Genomic DNA, 25699 nt, shown 5'->3' on the forward strand with positions numbered 1-25699 from the left:
ATAAGCCAAAACCAAACAGTAGATTTGCACACTTTCAGAATTATAAAATGAATATGGCAAGTTCTTAAATTTGAAAAGATTGTCTGAGAGTGTCCTGGTTCATTCTAGTAGTTTTTCTCTTATTTCAGAGCTGTTTCTGTTATTGTCAGCTTCTGTATGTCATCCAAGGGCAAGAAGTAATCTGTAGTTTCATTTAGATGGAAGATAACATGTTTTGAATAAAGTGTTTAATTCGGTCTCTGATGTCTGAGGTTTGGCCAGCCTTAGAGTGGCTTTTTTTGTGTTTATAGCTTTGGTAAAGTAAATTGTCATTTCAGGAAATGTGTATGTGGGCTGTGGAAAAAAAAAAAAAAAAAAACTGTAAAAATTTCATATTTGTCAGTCTGCGTCACACAACCCCAATATAATGAGTACGGTGCACATGGTTTGATTATAGCTGGATCGTAGATTTATAGATTTGCTACTGTGCTGGCTGTGCGTGGCACAATCTTAATCTAGAGAGAATTATAATTATTATCATTCATTTTATGGTATGAAAATGATCCAGTTGAGTGAGATTTACAGCGACTGTTAGCTCATTCATGATTGTTGACAGCTGACAATATTTGTGTTGGGTTTTCAAAAATCCTGCATCAGCTGAACCCAACCCTATAGTCTCTCATGGCTCCCTCCTGCTAACAGACAGAAACAAGAAGAGGGAGGTTGAGGGAGGACAAATGAAAGAGAGCATAAGCAGAGAGATCTCTCAGACTGGGAGGTGGCTGTGTCATCTTTGTTACAATAAGTACTTTATAAGAGGCCTCCAGACTGTTCAGCGGCTGGGTCCGTCCAAATAGCTTAACCCTTTCGTTGTAAAAAAAAAAGATAGAGAGCCACCTAAGCCAGCGGCCCCAGGAGCCCCTTGCACCCTGAGCTTGTCACGGCACTGAATCGAACAGAGAGACTAAATGCCCTTGAGCACAACAGGCACTTTAGCAGCAAATGCATGTCAAGATGTGAATGTGCCCATTGTGCCTGACCCACCAGAGGGCTCGGAGCAGCAACCGGGGAACGCTGCCAAGCTACAAGCCCCATTTACCGCCTGTCATGGAAAGGAGCATCCATGTAATTGCATGCAAAATATTTCTCGTGAAATCATTTTGCGACCCCTGATTGAGTAATTCCATCGTCAAACAGGGAGAGGAGGGCGAGAGAGGCCACGTGAAGGAGTGGAACAGATTCTTCTCATACATGTTAAAGAGACAAAATATGAGTTAGATGATTTATAGTATGTAGAGAATCTTGCAGTACTTAGCTTTATTATCATACTTTCCTGCCTTGAGGCTAGATATGGGGAGTGTGCTCCTGCATTTGATATGTGCAACCACTTATTATAGAGTATACTGCATTGTGCTTGGGTTACCAAGCTGGGAGTAAGGCTTTGTGGTTTTGTGGTTTGTGGCTATGTGTGTGTGTGTGTGTGTGTGTGTGTGTGCAGATTTAGATGCACAAGTGTGTGACCTATCAGATTTATTTATACGGAAAGTGTGTATGTTTAACTCAGTGTGTGCATGTGTGTGTGTGTTTGTGCACAAGTGGTCCAAAAGCTACTAGTCTAAAATTAAAATCTGGGTTTTTGAAATGTCTCTAATTAGAGAGGGGAGAACTGAAACCTATTTTGAGAGCTGTGGCCACGCACGCCCTTCCCATATGTGTGTGCACAGGCAAACAGACTCACACACAAACACAATACACACTTTAGAGAGGAAGGTCCCCCACTTGGAGTTAGTCTTATTAGACAATTCATCCAGTTTTGCTAACAGGAACCGTCCATGAAGTGTGTTTCTTGTGCTGTCTACACACAATTTACTGGAGCTGGACAACCAGTGAACTTTTAAGACAAACAAGTAGCTGCTATGAATATTAACAGCCAGGGAGCACAAGTTGAAATACCACCGCCTTACTGTAAAGTCGCAATAAATTATTGCAATATTTAGAGTCAAAGACAAGTCAAGACAAACCAAACTGGAACGTTTATGGCTGCAGAGCAGGAACACAATAGTCAGTTTAATCACTGTCTAAAGTGTTTTTACACTTTTAATGAGGCAATTTAGTGAATTTAGCCTTTTGAGACAGTGAGTGGAATGTGGTGTATGCCTGGCTAACATTGTCTCATTGTTCTGTCTCATAACCAGCCTCTGTTTTCTGCTCCTGAGCAAAGAGTGCTGGTAAATCAGGCTGCTTTTACAAAGAGTTGGCTAAAATCTTTCTGCTCCAGATACTCTCACGGTAGCTTTAGACGCATCTGTGAGAAGGTTGTGTTTTTCTCTTGTAGTTTGTTTTTTTCCTCTCTGTGTGACTGCAGCATTTTGAGAATCAGAGTCATGTCGCTCCAATCCTAATTACTACACATCTACCAGTCCAGTGACATCAGGATTTACTTAACAATTATTTAACAATCAGAAGCCATGTGCTTTCCAAACAATACAACAAACAATTCCAAACATAAAAAAATGTAATATATGACATATATGTCCGTATATCAAGAGTTTTGTAGCCATATATGTCGCCTATAAGGGGATATATATATATATATATATCCTCTGGATATATGAGGATATATATGTGATATGACATATATGAAATACGCATAGTAAAATTTATATATGTGCTTATATTAAAAATATCTATATAACAGATTTTTATATGGTATAATATGTTGAGACCATATCTGTAATGAATTATATTTGATTTATATACACAGGTTTATTACAATGACATACATATAAAATTTATATATATGTAAGAGCATATATATTTTTATCATTAATTTCTCATTCATTTTAAACACATCTATCTTCCTATTTTGGGAAAGTGGTCTCAGATTTTTGGAACCTACTGTTTATCATATAAACATACAGTAAACTTACAGGCTTTGCATAACATATGTCTACAATACAAGCATACACACATAAACATTTGTATGGGCTCGACATAAATTTCAATATATGAAATAGTTCCAATTTCTAATAGGTTATACATATATTTTTTTACATATGTGCTTTTATTTTAGATGTATATATATATGTCATACATGGACATTCAATAAATGTACATATATTACATTTGCGTATGGGATTGTTTGCTGTATCTTTAAACATCTGCTGACTCCATCACCAAAGATTTTAATAAAAGCTTATGGCTTTATTTCACAACTGGCTCTGTCCCTTTGACTGGGGCTGTGAGACAAAGGGAGTAATGGATAAAAAAAAAAACTGTAGTGACAGATTTTAAATATCTTGTGGTTCACAGTAACAGCATACTCAACATTAATATAGTTAGGAGTGACAATAGAGAAACTATGAGGATGTATTACTGTTGGTTGAATTGCATGTAATCAGATAATAAAGGAAAAGTGGCCACAAGCTATGTATTGATAAACTAAATACTAAAATTTGATATGTGAGTACCTTTGCACTAGAGAGAAAAAGTCTGAGATTCATTTATTTGTCACCTATGATCCTCATATATCCAGACTAAAAAGGTATAGTTTTGGGAAAGTTTGGGATATTCAACGTTTTGCTGAGAGTTAGGTTGGAAGGTTGATACCACTCTCATTTCTATCCGTAAAGTACGAAGATAAAAGGCAGCAAACTTTAAGATTAGCATACAGACTGGAAACAGGGGGAGACAGCTAGCCTGTCTCTGTCCAAAGATAAAACTACATCTATCAGCACCTCTAAATTTCACTTATTAACATGTTACATCTGTTATTCTAACAAGTACACTGACCAAAATGTAAAAGCTAAGCTAAGCTAACTGTCTCCTGGCTCATGTGTCATTTTTAACTGACAGATTGAGAGTATTGATCTTCTCATCCAACTCTTGGCCAAAAAGCAAATAAAGGAAATTTAAAATCAAGTGTCAAACTATATCCAACAGAGAGCTAAAGTGAAACCAAAGCTCCTGGGTTCTGTTCCAAATACCAGAGTTTCTCATTCAAAATCCCATTTACTATTGAAACATAACCTTACTCAACATTATGTTCGGTTGTTCACTCCACATGTCTCAAAGGATGGGTTATCATCTTATATCATTGTTTACTCAAAATGTCTCTTTTTAGCTGCATTTAATAAACACCATTTCCCATAAGCCCTATACCATCACGGGTTAAACATCACGACTAGAGTCTAGGTTCTCATAATCACAGCTGTCAAGGACAGTGTAGACATTTTTAGACAGCAGATACTAAATTGGAAAAAAATATGTATGTAAAACTACGTTCAGTACCCGATCACAGCAGCCGCCAGAGTTCCTGCTGGTAAATTTTCATGGGAGTTGTAGTTTTTTGTATGTTGACAGATTAATTGTTTAATTGCTGAAAGAAATGTTGCATTAACTGCATTAGCTTTCAATAGTTGGACCAAGATCCAAAGTAATATCAAAAGGGGACTGGTAATTCATCATCAGTACAATTTGCCTATTGAGCTTAGATCAGTCTGCTCAGCATCCTCGTTTGAATGATTAGGCATCCTATCATTCATACTAATAGATACAGTATATCTATTATTGTAGATGAATACTGGAGTAAATCTGTTTAACCGAGAGTCATCAAACAGTAACTTAAAATTTACAATTTAAGAACTCAGATTACATGAGTCAGTTGTAGCGTAAGCATATCAGAAAAACCAACAGACAGCACACAAACTGAGCCACAGGCGTTCCCACTATAGACACCAATTATCTCCATCTGTATCCATGTGTTGTCGACCCGGAGCAGGAACTTTGGGGGCTGCTGTGGTCAGACACAGGGAGAGGGGAAGTTAGCACTGGCAAAGAAAAGCCAAAGTCAAGCATTTTTGGAGTAAGATAAGAAGAGAGCGACGTGAAAAGAAAAACTAAAATAACAAAAAGCCACTTGGGGATATGAGATTACTATGACAACACATCTCTATGTTTTGGCAAGTTTTGAAATATCGCAGCCTTTTAATCAACAAACACAACGAGGTGATAAGTGAAATGCACATTCATCGTTCAAACAGGCGGGGAGCTAGAGTATAGCACAGTGAGCGTGTGCAGATGTCCCGCTCTGATCATGTTACTTTGACCGGCGAGGGCACAATAAAATCCGAGGCTTGTGTGGCATTGGCAGGTGCTGCGGCTGAGTGTGAAGCCCGGAGTATCCAGTGTCAGGCCTTTGTTTGCTGTTTTGATTTATTGCTGACCATTGCCCCACCTAACATGTGCGGAGGAGAGCCCACTCCCCCTCCTCTCAACACCTTTCCCCACATAAATAAACCCTATCGCTGCAGGAATGCCTGGGGTCCTGTGTTCACCCAGCTATTGGAATTCTCCCTGCTGATAAGATGACTGTTTGGGACGTTTCATCGACACACTCCCGTCTCAGCACATACTGATTCACAGACCCAACATAAACCACCAAAACATCTGCTGGCCCTTCGGTATTTATCCACACATGGGCCACAAGTGAGAGACCGACGATGTGACTCAGAAGATAAAATGGTGATTAAAGGCAAACGCAGATTCATACTGTAGCCAGGCGATGATACTGTTGAGGTGAGTTGGCCTTGAGTGAACAGAGACACAGAAGAGTCTTCAGATGCAGTAAATGATAACAGACTGATGGTTGGCTAAATGGAACTAAAAATGAATCAGAGAAACCAGACAAATGTTGGGTTATGTATAAAAACAAGGCTGTCCTTTACATCAGATGCCGCTGTTAAATAAGTACATTCAACCTCCAAACCTTTCCAGTGGCAGACTGGTTAAACTTTGCTGGGTCGCACCCACTCGTCTGGTAACTATAAAGCCACAGCCAGGAGCCGGTTAGCTTAGCTTGGTATAAAGACTGAAAAGAGGGGGAAACAGGGAACCTGGCTCTGTCTGAAGGTAACAAATCTGCCTAACAGCACCTCCATAAGTCATGAATTAAATATTCAGGAGATGTAATGTGCTAACTAGTGAACTTTAGAGGAACTGGCTGGCTTTTAGTTCAGTTTAGGACAGAGTTGGCTAACTGTTTCCCCCTGTTTTTCAGTCTTTATGCTAAGCTAAGTTAAAACTGCAGCTTCAGCACTAGTGAGCAAACATGAATGTGGTATCAAACTTCTCATCTGACTATAAGGAAGAAAGCAAATAGTTGTATTAACTTTAAACAGCAAGCTAATACTAAGATCAGGCCTTTATTCAACAACATCAACACCCATCCCCAGTATAAACTGGAACTTTTACAACTGTTCATTTAGAAAGAAAGACCCTTACTCATAAAACTATTACCGCCTTAGTTGGAATATTTTTATCTTAACCCCAACTACCAGCCGGCAACATACTGGGCTCAAGTGCAAACATGCAGGGAGCAACTGTCTTGCAGCTGTCTTAGGTGAAGGGGTGAGGGGGTATCAGGCCAAAGTCGGGCCTGCTGACCCTGCACCCTGAGCATGTGTGCCCACTCATTCAGGCTGGCACCCACTGAGCCAAAGCCATCAGTCACTGACAACGATGACAACAAAATACGCCAAGGGAGGAGTATGGTTTTGACTTGGGTAAAAACCACAAGCAATGAAGCACCAGCACATTCACACATACACTGCCACTGTACTTTCTCTTCATTTGTCTGTTATCCATTAAAACATTAAAACAGGCACAGCTGCCGCCACACAGTGCTGAGGAAGGAGTTATTGCTCTGTGTGTTTAAGGGCTATAGCCTGAATGTGCATGATATGTATCCATCCACAGGCACAGATTTTTTTCACAACCAAAATAAGTTCCTCTTTCACACTCTTTCAAAAGACTAATAATAACAGAGACATGGAGCAATGCTTTGGAAGTGAAGCTATGTTGCTACACTGAGGAGCCTTGCCTCCTCCTCCTCCTCCTCCCTCTCACCCCAGTGTCGAAGATCTGTTAGTCAGGGGCAGGGGAGTTTTCAGTCTCCAGGGGCACATCCCTCTGAACCGCCTGCCAAGCTTCTCCTCTCCCTCCTCCATCCTCTCTCTTGCTCTGCTCTCCTTTTTTTTTTCTTTTTTTTTTGTTCCCCTCTCGGTTCCCTCTTCCCACTTCTTCTACTCCTCATGTTCAGCTTTCCCCTTCACTTCAGCCGCTTTTCAACTTCCGTCATTTCTTCCTACTTTCTCCTCAACAACGGCGCTTTTCTTTTTCGCACTCTTATCTATTTTCCCCTCTCTACCCTTCCGCTCCTCTTACTCTCCCAGTGATCCAGCTCCTTTGCAGCCGTGCATAATTAGGCCTAAACACAAGCCTGCACAAGCTCACATCTGGAAGGAGTTTGGACATGGCAGTTTCCTACCAAGACGACTAAATATTTAGGTTGAGAGTTACTGCGTGTGGATGAACTCATGATAGAGGGGATGGGAAGGGGAGAGAAATGGGGAGTTGGAGATAAAGAAAAAGAGGGAAAGTGGGACAGATGACTGGAAGAAAGCTGAGGCTAGCATAATGAATCATGAAACCAGTGGTTAGTGTGAGCGCGTGATAGCAATGGTGTATACGCTGACACACAGCAATGTAATCAAAGTGCAGCACAGGCATAGAGAACCCAAAGAAGGAGGTGAGAATATTGAGGCGAATGGTTGCCCCTTTATGGCTGGCAGGAACAACAAACAGCCAACTAATAGTTTTAATAAACAAATCCCCATTGGGATTTCCCATGAGGCTGAGGGGCCTCAGCTGGAATGTTCACAGGGGCCAGCTGTTGTGCATTACACGTATCGCTCGGCCCCGGAAGCTCTGGGCCTGGTGTCCTCCAGCCTTGCTCAGCATGGAGGAGAGCATTCCTCCAGACTGCCCCAAGAGAGAGGGCAGCGGTGCTGGCTGTCAGGCCGTTCGATTGTGGGGAGGGACCAAGGTGCTGAAGGCCTCGGAGAAAGCTCCCCTGCTGCACCTGGGATACTGTCTGCAGTCTCTGAGCAGACTGAGGAATGTCAGGAATAACACGAGTATCAACACAACTTCTCACATTCCACATCTGGAGCTAATGTCGTGAGCAACGATGGGAGCACGGGCGCTTGAGGAACCCACAAAATCTTCAGGAAAATGAACTTTCCAGACACCAGAGTTCTCGGGACAAGGTAAAGAAAATGGCGGATTACGGGGTGGAATTGTTTGCTCCCCGTTCAGAGCCTCATAAAAGTGTCACAGAATGCTAAACATCTGTACAAAAACAACTCAACCAAAATTAGTAGGTGCGGGGATGGATGATTATCTTCAATCACCTCGACCACTGCCACCCAAACCATTTTTTCCTCTGGTTTTCTAGCAATGTGTTCCCCAGATGTTTATCCTGCCTTTATTAAGCAACCAACATAAGGCCCTATAAATGGACTGTTGGCTGGCTTTACCTCTCCTGGGGCATAAATGCCCTTATTTTTACCTCGTATGTTTGCTGCAATGAGGCAGTTGAACATGTTTTTTTTTTGTTTTTTTTACCGTGCCCATATGCAGCTAGCATTTTTCCCACTAGGTCAGAGTACAGACAGAGTAACACACTGTGGGAATGAGCAATGTCTTCAGATAGTCTGAGCAGCTGTGAAGAAAAATGCTGCATTACAATTGAGCAAAAACACCTCCCAGAAATGTATCACTGATAGATTGGTAGCGCATCCATCATGGAAGATAGTGTATTTTGGCCCATGATGTGGCCCTTTCAAGTTTTGTCCATAGAGACCTCACAAATAATTGTTTCTTAATTAAAAAATATCAAACTGAACAGGCCCAAAATCATTGCTGAATCAGATCATTGCTGTTTAGTTCTCACCAAATGGTGTTTTCCTCACCAGAAGGTGATTGTGAGACAGGATGTTGAAATATTAAAAGTAGGCGCCAGCCCAACAGTAAAGCACTGAGTCTGACATAAAATACTCAAGATGTGTTCCTGTTTATAGCAGTTTTGCAAGGCCAAGTCAGCTGGACCATGTGCACAGGGTGGTGGTGGTGGTGGTGTTGGAGGAAGAAAGAGTGGGCTGAACTCTGAGAGCCTGACTGGGTCAGAGTCAAATTTAAAGTGACAGAGTTGTGTCAAAGAGGCTGGGCCATGATGATGGCTACAGTCAGTCTGCCCTCTCTCTGATCTTCCTAATGCTTTACAGAGAGGCGACTGCTCAGCCCACCACTACAGAGTTAAACTAGATCAAGATGTAAACTTCTGACCTAACAAGCCTTATTACTGCAACAAGTCCCCAATACAGTTAAAACTAAGGTCATGGGGTCAGAGTTGTAGGGGTGTGGGCCTGATCAGAATACTGAACTCTTGTGTGAAGCGATTGGGTTTCTCATACTATGTATTTTTTATGTGAATTACATCATTATAAATGGAAAATTACCAATTAAAACCTATATAACATGGGAACACAGTGGATCCTCAGCTAATTACAAATCACATTGGTTGTAACTGTGGCAACAGCTGTGTGAACTTATAGTGGAGCATGAGTGGTTAATACATTTTCTTTCAAATATCTTTTGAAGGTTACTAAGGGAAAACTGAAGTGACATACATGACACCATATTTAAGGCCACCATGTGATCTCCACAGGAACAGGCTACAGTAGGCCACATTAGGATGATCATAGCCTAGTGATAAGTCATTAGTTGAGAGGTTACAGTAAACTTGTCAGACTCACAGAGTGACTGTCCTGTTAGGGAGTAGGCCGGGATCCGGAGGTTCACTCAGCTCCTCCTTGCTGCAGCTGACCCTTTTGCCCTGGACGCCCTGCGTTTTGGCCCGCTCGTCCGTGCAGCTGCAGCCGCTGGTGGAGGCGAGCAGCCCGGGACAAGCCTGTGAGAGCCTCGGCTCGGAGGCGGACAGCAGGAGCAGCATCAGTACCAGACGCCCCGGCAGCAGAGGGATGCCAACGCCGGGCGCAAACATTGTCCTTCGGCTGGATCTCACCTCAGCTGCACCCCCGCCTCCAGTCATCCCATATCTCCACCATGAAGCTCTCAGAGGGTGCGAAGGAGCGCGAGAAGAAACAGAATTATCTTTCAAGTTTTGAATGAATAGCAGGCCTGAACTCGAAGAGTCTCCACTCAGTAATGAAAACACATTATCCGGTCATTCCAAAAATATTCAGCACCGTTGATTTTCCAAGTGTCTCATTATGTCATGGCAGCCCGGGCGCACAACTCCCGTTGGTCCAAATAGTTAATTAATCCAAAGGATGTGTGAGTCCATCCAAACGTCTTCAACACCTTCAGACAGGCTCAGTACTCTGTCTGTAAGGGTCGGTGGTCGTATTAAAGACCTCAGAAGAGATTTACATCACTTTTAGGGATGCCTGGGAATGTCCAGATTACCGTTATCTCGCCCTCTAAAAATTAATCCAGGGGTTGATGGAATTCAGACTGACCGGTCACAGCCAGAGCCACACTGTCATTTTTCTTTTATATATAAGTAAAGAAAAAAAGTATATTCTCAATCTTTTGTCAGTTGTCTCGCTGCTTTTAAAAGTTTTCCTCAGTGTTTCCCCGGATCCCGGAGGTCTCTGTAGACTGGATCTCAAACGCAATTTATAGGCTAATGAAACAGGAGGGGGAAAAAAAATAACTACAGGCTATTAATTCGGTCAAAAAGTGAGCTGGTCTTGATCGGCTCCTGTGTAATTCCGAAAATCTAGCGGTTTTGCCTGCTTGCTTCTGTCACACTCAAACTCACTCCGTTACAACCCCAAGTGCGCCCATTCCTGTCTCCGTCTGCGCTCTGGTCCCCGCGGTCCTAGCGCATCCAGCCCAGGCACACAGAGAGCAGCTTTCACGTGTGACTCAACGGTTTCACCCACCTGAAACTTACTGCACACACCTACATCAAACGTCATCACACAGTCCAGTGGGATGTTTTATGTGATCAACTCAACGGTTTTGTTTTTTTTTTCTTAAATCATTAGATTTTCTTTTTGTGTTTGATTTATATTGGTTTTGTAAGGTCAGCTGATCATCATATCCCTGGCCTATATAGAAAAGTTAATGATAGCCCAAATTCTGTAAGTACAACCTATTTATATATGATTGCTGACATTTTTTTTTTTTCATTTTTTTTACAGTCATCACATTGCAGGTGATATGAACTAAGAAACAAGATCCAAACCCTATAATGTCATAAAAGGACAAACATTAATGAATAAAATAACAGTAATAACCGTGGTGAGAAAGAAGAGCCTATTTGATGAAATGATGGCATATAAATTCGCTGGGTGCCATATTGCTGTTGTTTTGCTGCTTTTTGATTTGAATTGGCTGTTTCCATCCACGTTGTAGAAGACAGGAAGGTCTTCATTTCAATGAGCGCCTGCATCGGGAGAGCAAACTGAAGTTATGAATGAGTGCTGAAGGCCTCTTGTGTATTGTGTGTTTCAGCAGATCAAAGGCTTTTCATTCAATCAGCGGGGAGGAGAGGAAGTAAAGACTTTTATAGATACACTTCAGTAAATTCTGTATTGTTACAGCAGAGAGAGTTATGGCAGTTCACAAGAGTTTGATCTTGAAAATGTATTGAGACTGAGCTCTCATATTGTAGATGATAACTTTATGATATGAGTAAATTATCATATTATTTTCATGTCCACTTGGAGGCCATGGGAAACAGTGAGCTACCCACAAAACTACTGCAATAAATAGGTTATTTAATACAGGTTTTCATGTGGTGATGGCCATTTTTACTGAGGGGCTGATGTAAATTAGATCTTGTAGATTTAACAAGTCAAACGAACCTGCTGAAAATTCAGAAATCCTGCAGCCCAATTCAAAGCCAAGTGAAAGTGACGTTTTGCTCTTCACAGACCATATGTTGTTGGTGTTGACAGAGCAGATAACAGATCAGCTGCATGTTGATATTTGCAGAGGCCAAATGTTTTGATTTAGAGAAACTCTGAGTGAAAAATATCCTATTCCAAAAGTTTAAACTGCTGTTGAAAGAATAATATTTCTTAAAACATGACACCCCCCCTCCCCTGAAAGAATCACACACAATCCAAAAAACACAGAGGATCATAAACTTCCTCAAGGTCTCCTTTTCACATTTTTGCCTGTGTGTATGGAAAGTTCCCAAAATACAGTAATGGATTTCTGTTTTAAAAATACTTTTTGATATACGAGAGGCCCAGGGAGGATAGAGACCATGGCGACTCAAATCTGGAGAATATTTCAAAATATGAGAAGGTGAAGCAGGAAAGCTTTTGAAAAGGGACTTTATGCAATTGGGCTTGACATGTACTCACTGACATATCCAAACTGCAGGCACCTCAGTCATGCGAACAGTATAATGGTGCACTGTGCTCTGACCCACACAGTGGACCCCGGGTTTGTTATTCCTGTATATGATACTGTACACTGGAGCGGGCTCAGAGAGCCAGCATGATTATTGAAAGAAAGCACAAGGAGTAGATGGGCGCCTGCTCAGCAACGAAACAGAGGACTGTTTATCCAAGCTGTTAAATAAGGCTTCAAGTACAACACCCCCCTCCAACTCCACAAGGCCTAAATCTCTCTCATCTGGAGAGCACAGTTTCCATTTAAAATGTCACGTTCCAAACTGCACATTACATCAAATTGTACTTAATGGCATCCAGACAAACTTTAATGTCGTTCCAACATTTTCTCTCTATGCTCCCCACAGCCCCCTCGCTCCTTATAGCCGAGCAAGCAATCTCTCCTTCTCCCTGTTCCACATCTGGACTCCATTCCAGGTGGGGTATTGAGAAAGGGAAAAACGTCGGGATGGAAAGGTGGAACGCAGAGAAGCTTGGAGGCTCAAGAAGTTAAGACTGAGATAATGTCTTCGGGGAGATTTTGGTGGAAGTTACGCAAGCTTTCGTGATGTATGACAGACGATGTGAGAGACGACAGACAATACGTGAGATGGCTGTTTGCTGACTCCTCTTGGGCATTTTCCTGTTGTCCTCCAAAATCGCACGCTAGATCAGAAATATGTTAAAAACAATGGGGTTTTCAGCACAGAGATGTGAAGCAGACCAAGCCAGTGCTGAGACTGAGGCATAGCTCAGGCTCATGTTTCTGCCAGTGGATAAACAAAAGAAAACTTCCAGCAGGGATGCAAACATCAGGCCCTCTCTCAGGCCCTCATCTGTGGCTGAGTATTTCTTGAGGAGCCCATGACATCTAGTGGTGCGATCAGTAGCACGCAGAGGGCCCACGCTCTCTGTAGCCTACCGCTCTGTCAGTCCTGCAGTTCTGTGCTTTTCCTAGTTGCATGGTTTTAATTAAGGGTTTATGGGGGACATTAAACCCATTCCTTCCACAATTAATGGGGTTATCGAATCATAATGTGGTGCCGTATTTCTCAGCACTAAATACCTTTGTTGATCATTAGGAATTACTGTCAGTAGCAGTAGTGGTAGAATCCAGTATAAATATTGCAAATTTGTTTTTATGATCTCGTTTGTTCATTCTTGTGTTTATATATATACTTAATATTTTGTAATTCCTATTTAAGGCAGCACTCAATAGTCTAATAACTGAAAAAAATAATGTACGTAATCTGAACTTCCCAATCATAACTTCAATTTACTGTATGCTTCAGGTTTATGTAAAACTCAATCCTAATATCACATTTCTCCACAGTGGTAACTAAATTAGATTTTATATCTAAAGCATGTATGTATCGCTCTGCAAAGACGCTATGGAGATACAAGACGAAGTCGTGATTCATGTGTAATCTAAGTCTAGCTGTAGCAGTGGTGGTTCCACTTTTGCTCCCTCATTTTCCATCCCTCCAGAAGTTCACAGTTGAAACTGTAGTGATGCTGCCCTCTTCTGGTTTTCAAAGTGAATTACCTGAATAATCAAAGTGACAGAGCAGTTGCACACCCCAAGGTACTGTTGGCTACTTTCAGCTTTACAGCTCACAAGGTATAACTCACCCTGCTAATTTGCTGCAAAGTCTGTTAGATGTGGGTAACACCCTACATGTCAAACCTATCTTCTTTGTGATGTGACAGTGATGTGACCACTCCCCATCGTTTTGTAATGCTGTGAACTCCATGCAGCAGTGTCCCAGCGATAAATAAGCTCTTGTCAACGATGAACTCATTTCAATCCAAGCTAAAAAAAAAAAGAAAAAAAAAAGGGGGTCTGTGTAGTTTGTTTAATACAGATCTCACAGTACTAATTTGTACTAAATGTAAATGTATGGTGAAACAGAGGTCGTCAGTTTACCTCTCCACAAGTGATGCCAAATCAAAGATTATTACGACAGTGGAAATAAAACTTCCTCCATGTTTGTTATGAAATGTCTCCAAGCATAAGCTACTAAAAATTATATATATATATATATATATATATATATATATACACACACACACACACATCTATGTATATATAGATCTATATAGTAAATAGGCCATTGTCAGGGCGGACATTTTCACAAGTTACAGTTAGTTTAATTATTTAGTAATTTACATGTCGCCTTATTGAGACACTACTGGAATGGAGTCATCATTAATGTCATTACTTACACCTGGGCTTTACTGTTAAATGTCAGCTGTGTCTAAAAAGATCTATTACAAAACCTTGTGTTTTTATTACATAAAGAATCATTACAAACAAGAAACTATTGTTTGTATATTACCTGTGTTATTTATGTTATTTAATATTTGCCATACCTCTATGGAGAAGAGACAAAAACAACCTCATTTGATGCCTGTCAGGTGGTTATAATGTGAAGTGTAATGTGAAATTGCAGGACAGACAGACAGACGTCACAAAGAAGTCATGAAACAGTGTCGATGCGGGAAGATATTTTCGCTCTATACAGTATTCTTCATTGTTCCAACACAATCATAATCACTGAAGAAGCGTCAGGTTGTGCGATTTTATTTTTAAGTGCCACATGAAATGAAGACATTATAGTGTGTCTCTGAGTACTGCTGTAATTGGACAAGTGTAGTATCATCATCATCATCATCAATTCTTTTCACACCAAATGTCCTGTGCATACATTATGCATTTTAAATGGTTTATATTATAGAATACAGTTCATCACAAAAACATCAAAAATATTGTATATTGAATGAATCTATAGTCCCTCATAAGCATCAAAACAGCCAAACATCAGCAAATATGTTTTTTTCCCATTATTTTTACTCATTAACTCTGCTTACAAAAGAAATACGGAAAAGCTCAAGGGTTTTTGGCCAAACTGTAGCGTAAATTTCACAAACTCCTTTGTGTCTTTAATAACCTGGACCCCCCTTCCCTTCTCTCACTCTCTCTTCACTCATGCACACACACAGTCACGCACAGATGCAGGGAAGGCATGCAGAAGCCAACACACTTCTGCATGTGAAAGCATGCACCTATACACACCCACACACACCTACACAGAGCAGTGTCTGTGTACAGTACTTTTTTTTTTTTCTTTTTTTTTTTTTTTTTTAAATGGCATGAAGTGTAGGTGAGATTTTGGTCCCTTTGTGTCAGCAGGAGATTCAAATGATTATCCAGATCCTCAGAGTCAGAGAGCCAGTCCTGCTGAGTTTGTCTAAAGCATTGTTGTTATGTAAATCTGGCTTTAGTACAACGTAATGTGGCTTGAGTCCATGGCAGCTGTGCATCATTAGAGCTAAGATTTACCTAAAGAGACTGTGGAGGCGGGGCCTTGTGAAAAACAAAGCCCCTATTCTGATACAATTACAAGAAAGGCAAGAAAGTGAATCATAATATTGCAAAGTATAGTTAAATGTGATCAGAAAAGGACATCCTCTGCCATATCAGTGACCAGTGTCCACCTCCATGCCCCATCCCAAGGTCTGTAACTGAGTCAGATGAGGTGGATCTTGAGGCAGACAAGCAGCCCTCTATATCCCGAGCAGAAACAGATGTGGAGTGGCAGACTCATTGGCGTGGGGACACGGTGGCTTGGGGGGAACTACCTGGGCCTTGGTACCTCTGTTTGGCGTGCTTCTCACAGTACATCACATCTCCAACCCAAAAGTGACCTCTCATCCTGAGGTTAAGACCGCAATCTGTGCATGTGTAGCACTCTGGGTGGCGGAAGCGGTCGTCCGTGATGCGCACGGCCTGTGTGCTGTGGAAAGATGAATACAGTCAGAGACCAGTCTATCTGACAACAGTGTACAATTTCCAATTCAAATCAACTTGAGCGCTGCACAGATGAGCACAGACAAAACATCAGTTTAATTTGTATCTTATAGAACAAAAGTGACAAGCTGGTACCACAGTAATAACATTAGCATGTTCATGTCATAGTCATTAGGAGTTAGACGACTTCTTTTATTTTCTTATTTATATTAAACAAATGCATTGCCAGTGTGGTGATAACTTATCTGTAACATGATACTTAAGATGAGGAAAATTCAAACATTGGATCTGATTTAGAAGGAAGTGAAGATGTCCCACTTGCAGATTTGTTTTTATTTGTTTTACTTCAGGGAAAATTATCATTGTAATTATTAACACACCTATGTCATGCCAGTGAGGGTGTAACAGCAGGTGACAGACTTACACAATGCTGGTGCCACACTTCTCACAGGTGTGGTGTTTGCTGACTCCTCCCACTGATGTGGTTGGTTTAGGGACACTGGGCGAGAGTTTCCCTGGAAACCGCAGTGCTGCCTCTGTTCGTCACACACGCAGACACACACATACATGAAGAGAGCAGCTCACAAGGATGTTCTGACAGGCTTGTGTCTCCCTGTTCGTCACATCAACACACTGTTTGTCTTCACTGCCCTCTGTCAGTGGAGCTTGTTTGTGTTCCCAAACCAGTCATCACTATCTCATCACCCACGGGACACGGTTCATGAAATAGGTTTCTACACATTGCTCATTATCACGTCATGAAAGAATGTTATTACTATCTGGATTTATTTGCTCTGACATTTATCAAAGCGAAGGGGGAAAAGGAGAACAGATGCATTCCATGATGTGCTGCTCACTTTATGAACTGCACACTGGAGGGCTGCTCTCTCCAACCAGCACAGGTGATGACCATATGGAAGTCACTATTCATTAACTCACACTCGTTCTGCATGATGCACATTTGACAGATGATTTCAAGATGGAGATGCATCCAGCAAACAACTGCAGGAGAAGATGTAAATCATGTTGCATTTGGCCTGATGGACAGACCCTGAAAGCAATCCCCAATATGAATCTGTAGCGTGCATGAGGTCTGTTGCTTTTTCTCCTCCATGTAATGTTTTCATGTTCCAACCATTTTCCTGCTTATTCTGTTCTAAGGTTGTACATTTTAATTAGGAAGACACTGAACACATTTAACAGCATCCATTTTACACCGAAAAAAAGTTTGATTAAAATTATTTAGGATACGTTTGTGCATATGCATACACTGACGTAAGACTGTGGCAGATTCGCTCTTTTCAATTCTGAACATGGGTTGCAGAGTGCTTCTAACCTTTCTCATCAGCCTCCAGGACCTCTTGGAGCATTTTAAAGGTGTTGGACTGACGAGGTGCCGTGCGGGACTCCTTATTTTCCTGGATCATCTTGTACACCTCTGAGTCCCTGTCGAACCTTTGCATGGCAAAGTCAGAGCTCGAACTGCTGTAGAAAGAAGAAAATATTGCATTCAGCAAAACCGTCGTGCAGGTCAAACTCTTTGTGACGTGTTCAGCTGTAAATGTACATTTATGAAAGACTTGTGAGTCTGGTTTAACTGAATGCAGAGGAAATTAATCAAGGGGCAGCAGCTGGCTTTGAGACTTTGACCTCCAAGCATGAAGTCTAGATTGCACACCACAGGCAAGAGGCCAAACAGAGTCCACACATCACATGCTCGACAGGATCGTCCGACTGTCCCCTTAAAAAAAAAAAGGGGCTGGTCCAACTCGGAACACAGCCCCAAGGTTAAAACAAAGCGCACATAAGGTCTAACAGTGGGAGATATATAGCATGCGTCTTTTCTTACACGCAATAATAGTGATTAAATCTTTTCAGCAACCACTATTGCATTAGTTAGGAAGTCCTCTACCTGAAAAAAGGCCTGATAAAAAAAATTAATAGACATGAGCTTTATACCTTGAACTAATAGTCTATGAAACAGCCAACATGAAAACTACTTCTAACTTTGCATCTCAATAGGAGAATAGGAGGGGGCAGGAGGGGAGAGGAAGCTTTCACCTCAGGGTAGTAGATGTTGTCAGCTCATTAAGCAATTAGCATACAGAACAGTGGCTCACTTTACAAGCAAATTCTTTACCCCTGGTGTGGTGGAAAAGCGGTTACGTTTTACTGCTTCTTCCATACTTAATGTGTGGATGAATACCAATCCCGAAACACATGCATTCGAACCCGGACTGCCAGATGTATTAGTAAGATAGAAGAAACACAAAGACACAAAGTATGTTCTCTGGAGGGAGCTGCTGAGTGTTTGCTGTCAGTAGGAACCGGTTGGCCAGGTACACAAGCCGGGCAAGGTGTGGTTTGATGCCTTCCACCTGCAGCCAACTTGTCAGCCAGAGTCAGTCAACTTAACCTGACTGAGTGTCCCAGCTGTTGTCACATACAACAGATCTGCCCACACCTGTGCTGTGAAGAATCTGCTCGGAGACAATGACCCCATCTTCACTAATGTCAACTGCTTGCTTCAGTGATTTAACATACATACACATACGTACTGATCCAAAGTTTGACAAAACCCCAATTTTTCCACTTTTATTGCAATGTCAACGGTTCAAGTCCAGTGAATAACAATGAATGGTATAAAAAGGTAATTAATAAACTGCCCAAGGTAAAAAAAAAAAAAAGTACTGAGTAACTGAAAACTGAAAAATCTAGGAAAAACGGTTTTCCTGCAGCAAGATAATGACCCAACACATTAGAAAAAAATAATTATCTGTCCACAAATGATGGAAGAGTAGCACAGACTTAAACCCCATGGAGCTGGTTTGGGATGAACTGGACAGACAATGAAAGCAAAGTAACCTACAAGTACAACACATTTGTGGGAAGTTCTGCAACAGCGGTGGGGCAAACTTTGTGAACAATGTTTCATTTCCTTTGTATAAAGAATGTTACAAGTGTATTTGTCAAAAATTTAGATTAAGGATATTCCATGATTCCTGGTTTTTAAAATCTAAAATTTATCAATTTTTTAATATTTTAGTTTCAGAAACACTTGAAAAATTGAATTATTTAAATTTTAAATAATAGCTGAGACTTTTGACCAGTAGTGTAGATGTAAACCATCACTCCACTGTGAGGCTTTGAATTTGGTTGTATTGTTGTTGTGTTTGCACTGCACTCCGGCATACTGAAGAAAAACAGTGATTATGGGGTCAATATGGAGTGCATAAGCTTTAGTTTGGGCAAATAGTGTAGGAATTAAAAATGCTTTTTATACACAATTACCGAGTTTACTGGAATGATAATTAATTTGCCAAATTAACATTAACTTGGATAAAGTTGGGTCATATATTTGGTGTCAAATCCTTTGTAGTCTACAGTATTTATGAACTGCAGCCATCAGCAAATACTTGGCTTCTTCCCTGGTGGTGCTCTGCCAGTTCTGTACTTCAGCAATCCTCACTTCTTTTTTCAGGGTTTTTCCTTCAGTCTGTGAAACACATGCTTAGTTGGACTAAGGTCAGGTGATGGACTCGGCCAGCCAAAACATTAACTGTTTGGCCAGATAACCAACCCCCCCGTTTTCTTTGGTTTTATGTCAGGATCACTGTCCTGCTGCATTGTCCTAAAACTGGGGATGAAAAGTCCTGCATTTAGTCTCTGTTAAAGCTGAAAGCTAAAGTGAGAACTTTCACCATGTTGTGATCATTTTATATGAATTCCAATGTGCAACTTTACTCATTGATGAGTTCCCTCATCATTTCCTAATGAATAACCATGACTGAAACAGGAAATGGTAAACAGACAAAACAAATAATTGAAACAAATGCTCAGACCCTGTCCTCTGCATCACTGAACATGGTTCAAATTGAAAACAGACCTCTAAAGCACACCCTCCAAGTTCTCCTCATGCTCAGCTCCACCCTCAGCAATCCATTTCCCCTTTTTGCTTTGCTCACCATCCCATCTGACATGCAATCTCAAAAAAAAAAAAAAAAAATTGGGAAGTCTAAGTCAAATGGGAGGAAAACAAAAAAACAAAATGATGATCACAGACAGCGACATGTATCTGAACAAGCAGTCGAGTGGGCAGATTCACAATGATAGTTCACAGATTTCACAAAGTATCAGGGCACTTCAGACTAGTTTGTCATCTGGGAATTGTCCTTTAAAATGTTCACATCTACAGAAAGTCTGCATCTGAGACAAATGTGAAGCCAGTTTCCATACCCAGCCTTGGCAAAAGGGAGCTATGATAATGATCTAGTCATAGCATTGACTCAAAATGTGTGTAGCCAAAACACATAAGATCACAAGGCTAAATTCTTTCCACATTTCTGATCCGGCTTCAGATGCAGCACAACATCTAAACCAAAATTAGAACATCCTGACAAAAGAGATCAAAAAGACAAAAGCCAAAAGACTCACCTCAAAAGGAAAGAGAGAACAAAGAGACGGAGCTCAACTACTCCACACTGTAACAGTCCTATTATTTCTCACACTGCTAGAGCAACTCAGAACATACAAGAGAGGAAAAAAAAAAAAACAATACTAGCGCACACACACACACGCACACACCCCCCCACACACACAGACACACACACACACACACACAGATGCCAAACACACACCTCTATCTAAACCAGACTAGACAGAAAAACAAGAGTCTGACTGAAAGGTGTGCCCCTGGGCTGAAACTCATTGGCCACACGACACAAAGGGGTGGGTAAATGGGTGTCACTTAGTCTGTGATTGGCTGTAAAGGAGCAGAGAGAGGCTTGCTGTGCAGGCTGGGGGCTACAGAGTGGGGTCCAATCAGGGGGAGAGGCGAAATCAGACTTTTTTGGCAATGTTGGGTGTTTGGATATGACTGCAGTTGCTGACACGTCATATCATTAGCCGTGGTTACCCAGGAGGGAACTGGGGCCAAGTCAACCACCCTGCACTGAGGAAACACAGGCACCAGGCTCTCCAGCAGAGAGAGTGGACACAAAGGATTATGTGAGAGAGACTAAAAAGATTTTCATTTCTGCTCAAACAAAAAACACCGGTGAGCAAACCTGCACACTATGAAATGAGTCAAATTACAGCTACATCACCTCATCAGAATGGGCGAAGTAGGAAAAAGGTGGACACAATTTAGTGTTTCCCAAAGGCTGAAAATTCATATGTAGTCGTCAACTCAGAGTGCAGCTGCAAACAGCTGTAAGGACCAAGAGTCAGCTGCAACACAGCAGTGACTTCACAAGCTGACCAACAGACTTTTCAGTCCATTTACACTTTCAATTCCCTTTCCACAGAGACCTGTTAAAGGGGGAAACAATAATGACAAATATACAAAGGAATGTTTATAGCACTAGGATTCTGGCTTCTCAGATAAAATCTCAAATATGGAAAATACAGCAATATTATAACCACTGACACAAGCTTATACAACCCAATATAATAGCCCAGCAACAGAGTTTGTCAAGCTCATGTTGACCATTTTATGTTCAAATACCGTCAAAGCAACAATATTGAGGTGTAAGGTGTAGTTACTATTTCGTCATTTGTCACTTTCATTACAACAAAATCATGGATTCAAACATTACTATACACAAACATCAATACCGTTGTCTTAAACTCAAATTTGTACAACCTGAAAACATGAAAACGTTTGTCATTTTTCTTGCAAGTATGAAAAGACTACCAGCTTCTCGGGACTAGGTCATGTTGATTTCTTAGGCTTGAATTTATGGGTGTAACCACTACTGGCTTATAGATGGTGTGGAGTGACTGCCTGCACATTATACACACCCTTGTTAGATACAACACCAAACTGTGTGGAGGCTTTAGGCTGTGTTGTACACTCAAGTCTCTGAAGAGGCAATAGATTTATGGCGCGTTAAGATTGGTAGGTATAAGGTATAATTTTGGATTGTTCAATATCATTTGATTAGCACTTGAATAAACAAGTAGCCATAAAAGTAAACTCGAGTAAAACTGGTGGTTGTGATGCGACTGCTGTTTACCTGCGTCGGGGAGACATGGGCACATCCCGATCGATGGGACTCTGGGGCGAGTAGCGTCCTGGTGGGGTAGGGGTTCTGCTGGACACAGAGTTATTTCTGTAGTCTGAAGGGGAGAACTCCTGTGGAGGAAGAGAAAAGTCACAACGAGAGAGAGAGAGAGAGAGAGAGAGAGAGAGAGAGAGAGAGAGAGAGAGAGAGAGAGAGAGAGAAAAGTCAAACTTCGTGCAGCAGCTGAAACCAAGTTTGCACTTCAAAGCTGAGGAATCTATTGAGACTATTGACTTGTCCAAGTGCTTAGACCATGATGCAATGTTACAGTAAGAGAGTCACAAAATGAACTATGTTGAGTACAGAGGCAGGAATTCACCAGCAGTGTTTCTGGACCACTGCTTCACCAAACAGCGTACTGGCGCTGAACAAATGTAGTGTCCCTATTTCAGGAAGCTCTAAATCTGAGGAGACTGTGCTGTATGACAACCTGGAAGTCTGACACACCATCATGTAGGATATATTCAGTCAAGATCAAAAACGGAGAGATTTATCTGTAGCGTAAATGAGCCCCAGATGGAGAAAGACCACATGCAGAACACTGGAGCTTGTACCTTCTACTTCATCATCATCATCATCACATTTGACTGAAACCTGGAGTTCTTTCAGTTTCAAGCACAGAGCAAACAATACAACTTGTCTTTGTTTGTATTTGGTGCCCTGCGCTCTCAAATAGTTTCTGTTGCATGACTCAGTTTGAGATCAGTTTCAACAATCACAGCGACCTACATCAACATCTTGATTACCATTTATAATCAGAGTGGTACGTCAGCTCCTCAGCTGATGGATGATAGATTATGTGGCAACAGATGTTTGGCACCAGCAGCAGTTTTGTTTTGATGGGAAAGACAGAGGCAGCATGTACTTCAATGGGTTCCAGCTGCAGTGCAAATCTCACAATTATTCATGGTCGTTATAAACAGTGTCCCTCGTCATGGGATGAGAAAAGACATTCCACACGGTGAGAACCTCATCCAGCAAAACTGAACACTTACTGTACCAAGAGTGTAATTCAGGAAGTCTGAACAATTAAGTGAACAATATTTGACTTTTGACAGAAGAGGGCGCTGCATACCTACAGTACACAAGAGGCTGTAAACTAAGTTCTCAGCACATGTGCCAGTGACAATTTTTATTGTAGTTGCTCTGAGAAGCCAAATAAATACAGGAGCACATGGTTAATACATTAAGTGCAAAGGTTAATCAATGTAACTCTTATTATGTAATAAGAGAGCTTGAGTGAGCCACTAGTTAAACTGACCTCAGGTACATGTGCACACTAAACACTTGGCACACCTGGACCAAGTCTGCAAAGCACATAACTCAACCCAGACACTTTTACTGTCAGGAATCCCAACAAACAAACTGTTTTTATCCACAACACTGTCTGGCATGTAACCATGTCCACCTGCAACACTGACCACTCACTGATCACAGAAAGCATACTGCTGCAATATTCCAACTAACAAAATGACTTGGTTTAAAAAAAAGAAAAAGAAAAAGAAAAAGAAAAAGAAAAAAGAAAAAGAAAAAAGGAACAAGTCTCAAAACAGTTTCACAACTTCCGGTTTGCTGGGGTAACAAAGCTATTACTTTATTTCAGGTCTGCGCAGAGTCCAGGAAAACTTTGAGTGCAAACAGCCCACACACAACTCCAGAGTGCAGCTTTTACACTAAAGCTCACTAAGTTTTTCTCCCTCATCAGTCACCAGCTGGCATCAGTGTTACACAGGCTCCATCCAAGGGAGAAATGTCTCCACCCGACGCTTTCAACCGGCACAAGATTGAGACTCGAGCTGGAGCTGATGCTGGAGCTTGATGCTGACACAGTGGCACTGATGGAGTCAAAGATTTGTGCGCCCAATGCCAGCACCCGCTTCCAATTCAGCAACTCTTTGAACAATGTCTCTGTTCTCAATTGAGTCCAATTTTCCTCTTCTTTCTCCTTAGCGAGTGGGCAGATTAGCGGTGCGTGCCAGGAGGCCTTTACCAGAAACGATTGTTGGGAAGTCTCCCTGTGATTCCTCCCAGGATAAACTGAGCACAATAACTGCAGGCTCATAACATCACATATTCCATATCATCAGAGTACAAGAATAGAGACATCCATGTCCTCTCCTGCTGTGAACCAATCTCAAGGGCATATACACAATAGAGATGCATGCTTTAGGGATTCCTTCAGGAAGACCTAGTGAAGCCACACAGTATGTGCATATGAATCCACACTAATGCAAACCAAACCTATGTTATATAAGTGTCTGGCTACTGAGCGTGGATCTTCAGGCTCTCCAACAGCAGGAGAATTCACGGATAAAATCACAAGTCTAATCTACGAGACTCCAGAGGAATGCAATGAAGTAAAGAAAAACAAAAGGAAGGAGAGAGAAAAAACAAGCGCTCCTCTGTGACAGGGAGAATGCAGCTGTGATTGAGCTTGACCTTAGAAAGTTAAAAAAAACTTGAGCAGTTATTCCATCAACATCATCCATTCTGCACTATCCGATGCCAGAATTTCATAGCAGTAACCATGGCACGGCTGGCAACGGCCTTAAACTGCACTATCCAAAACATCTTTGTTCTAAAATCATCACTGGTCCATTGTAAGCCATCAAACCATTACACACGGTTGATCTCAGAGCTGCAATGTTTTTGGTAAACTGCACCATGGCAGTGCCAACAATGGCCCTATGTCTCATGCACCATCAAAGTTAGGGAGGGGCAAAGGCAAGCTGGGGAAAGCCTATTATTTTGTCTTGGATGGGAGCATGGTTCAGAGATGGGAGAGACCACTGGAGAAAATCATCAGCCAATTCTTCCTGGTTCCTGTGGCTGGCCAAAGGAGGAAGCTCTGATTAAAGCTGCATTGAACTGTAATCAGGAGTTCATCAGTGTTTCCGCTATGTACATTTTGCAGGAGCGGCCACTGCCAGAACTTTAGCTGTAGATAGCTTTCCATACTATCCCACTGCACTTGCATAGGCCAGCAAAAAAGGATGGAAAGATACACAGGTTCACTAAGCTCCAGTGTTAATAATAATTAACAAAGCAGTGGAGAACTCATCAGCTGCGGCTTCTCATCTTAGCCGGTACTGAGCGTCGCTTTCAGTCGTTAAAATGACAAACTGGTGGTCGTATCAGCTTCCACTAATTAATGTTAATCCAATTAATAACTTGACGTCGGGCTTAAAATAACTTGGCTGTTGTTGTTGTCTCCTCTGCACAACACTGTTAATGCTTGTAAAAAGAAGAAAAAAAAGAAGTTTGTACAGTGAGATGTCGTCTTCTCAGTAATTTAAGTTTATAGACTATATTTTTGAACCATGATCTTCTGTATTTGTTCAGTATCAACATCGTGATGACTGTCATAATTACATAATTGTTAAATACATCCAGAGAGCAATAATTAAAAATGTAATGTACTTTTTGTATTCAAATAAATAAATACATTTTGCTTGTTAATGTTTCCAACTCTTTATTCAGGAAAAACACCTTATTTGATCAATTTCCATTGCACCCCTAAAGTTATTTATGCACTGAATTTTGAACAAAAAAAAGTGAGTTTTGGGATA

General features: G+C 41.3%; 2 protein-coding genes across 2 annotated transcripts in view; both read right to left on the reverse strand.

Moving 5' to 3' along the window:
- The window catches only part of LOC147817533 (adhesion G protein-coupled receptor A2-like), a 29766-nt gene extending 19043 nt beyond the window's left edge, over positions 1-10723 (reverse strand). The window contains exon 1 of the mRNA XM_087170319.1: positions 9636-10723. Coding sequence (XP_087026445.1) covers positions 9636-9931 — 296 coding nt within the window. The 5' untranslated portion in view covers positions 9932-10723. The remainder of the gene's footprint in view (positions 1-9635) is intronic.
- Positions 10724-14822: 4099 nt separating this feature from the next.
- pdlim2 (PDZ and LIM domain 2 (mystique)) overlaps positions 14823-25699 on the reverse strand; it is a 34931-nt gene continuing 24054 nt past the window's right edge. The window contains exons 7-10 of the mRNA XM_023394109.2: positions 22083-22201; positions 17402-17550; positions 16490-16601; positions 14823-16051 (exon numbers count right to left, since the gene is read on the reverse strand). Coding sequence (XP_023249877.1) covers positions 15859-16051; positions 16490-16601; positions 17402-17550; positions 22083-22201 — 573 coding nt within the window. The 3' untranslated portion in view covers positions 14823-15858. The remainder of the gene's footprint in view (positions 16052-16489; positions 16602-17401; positions 17551-22082; positions 22202-25699) is intronic.

Source organism: Seriola lalandi, unplaced genomic scaffold (assembly GCF_002814215.2).
Source record: "Seriola lalandi dorsalis isolate HSWRI2012SDOR001 ecotype SW California unplaced genomic scaffold, Sedor1 jcf7180002054945, whole genome shotgun sequence".
Lineage (NCBI taxonomy): Eukaryota > Metazoa > Chordata > Actinopteri > Carangiformes > Carangidae > Seriola > Seriola lalandi.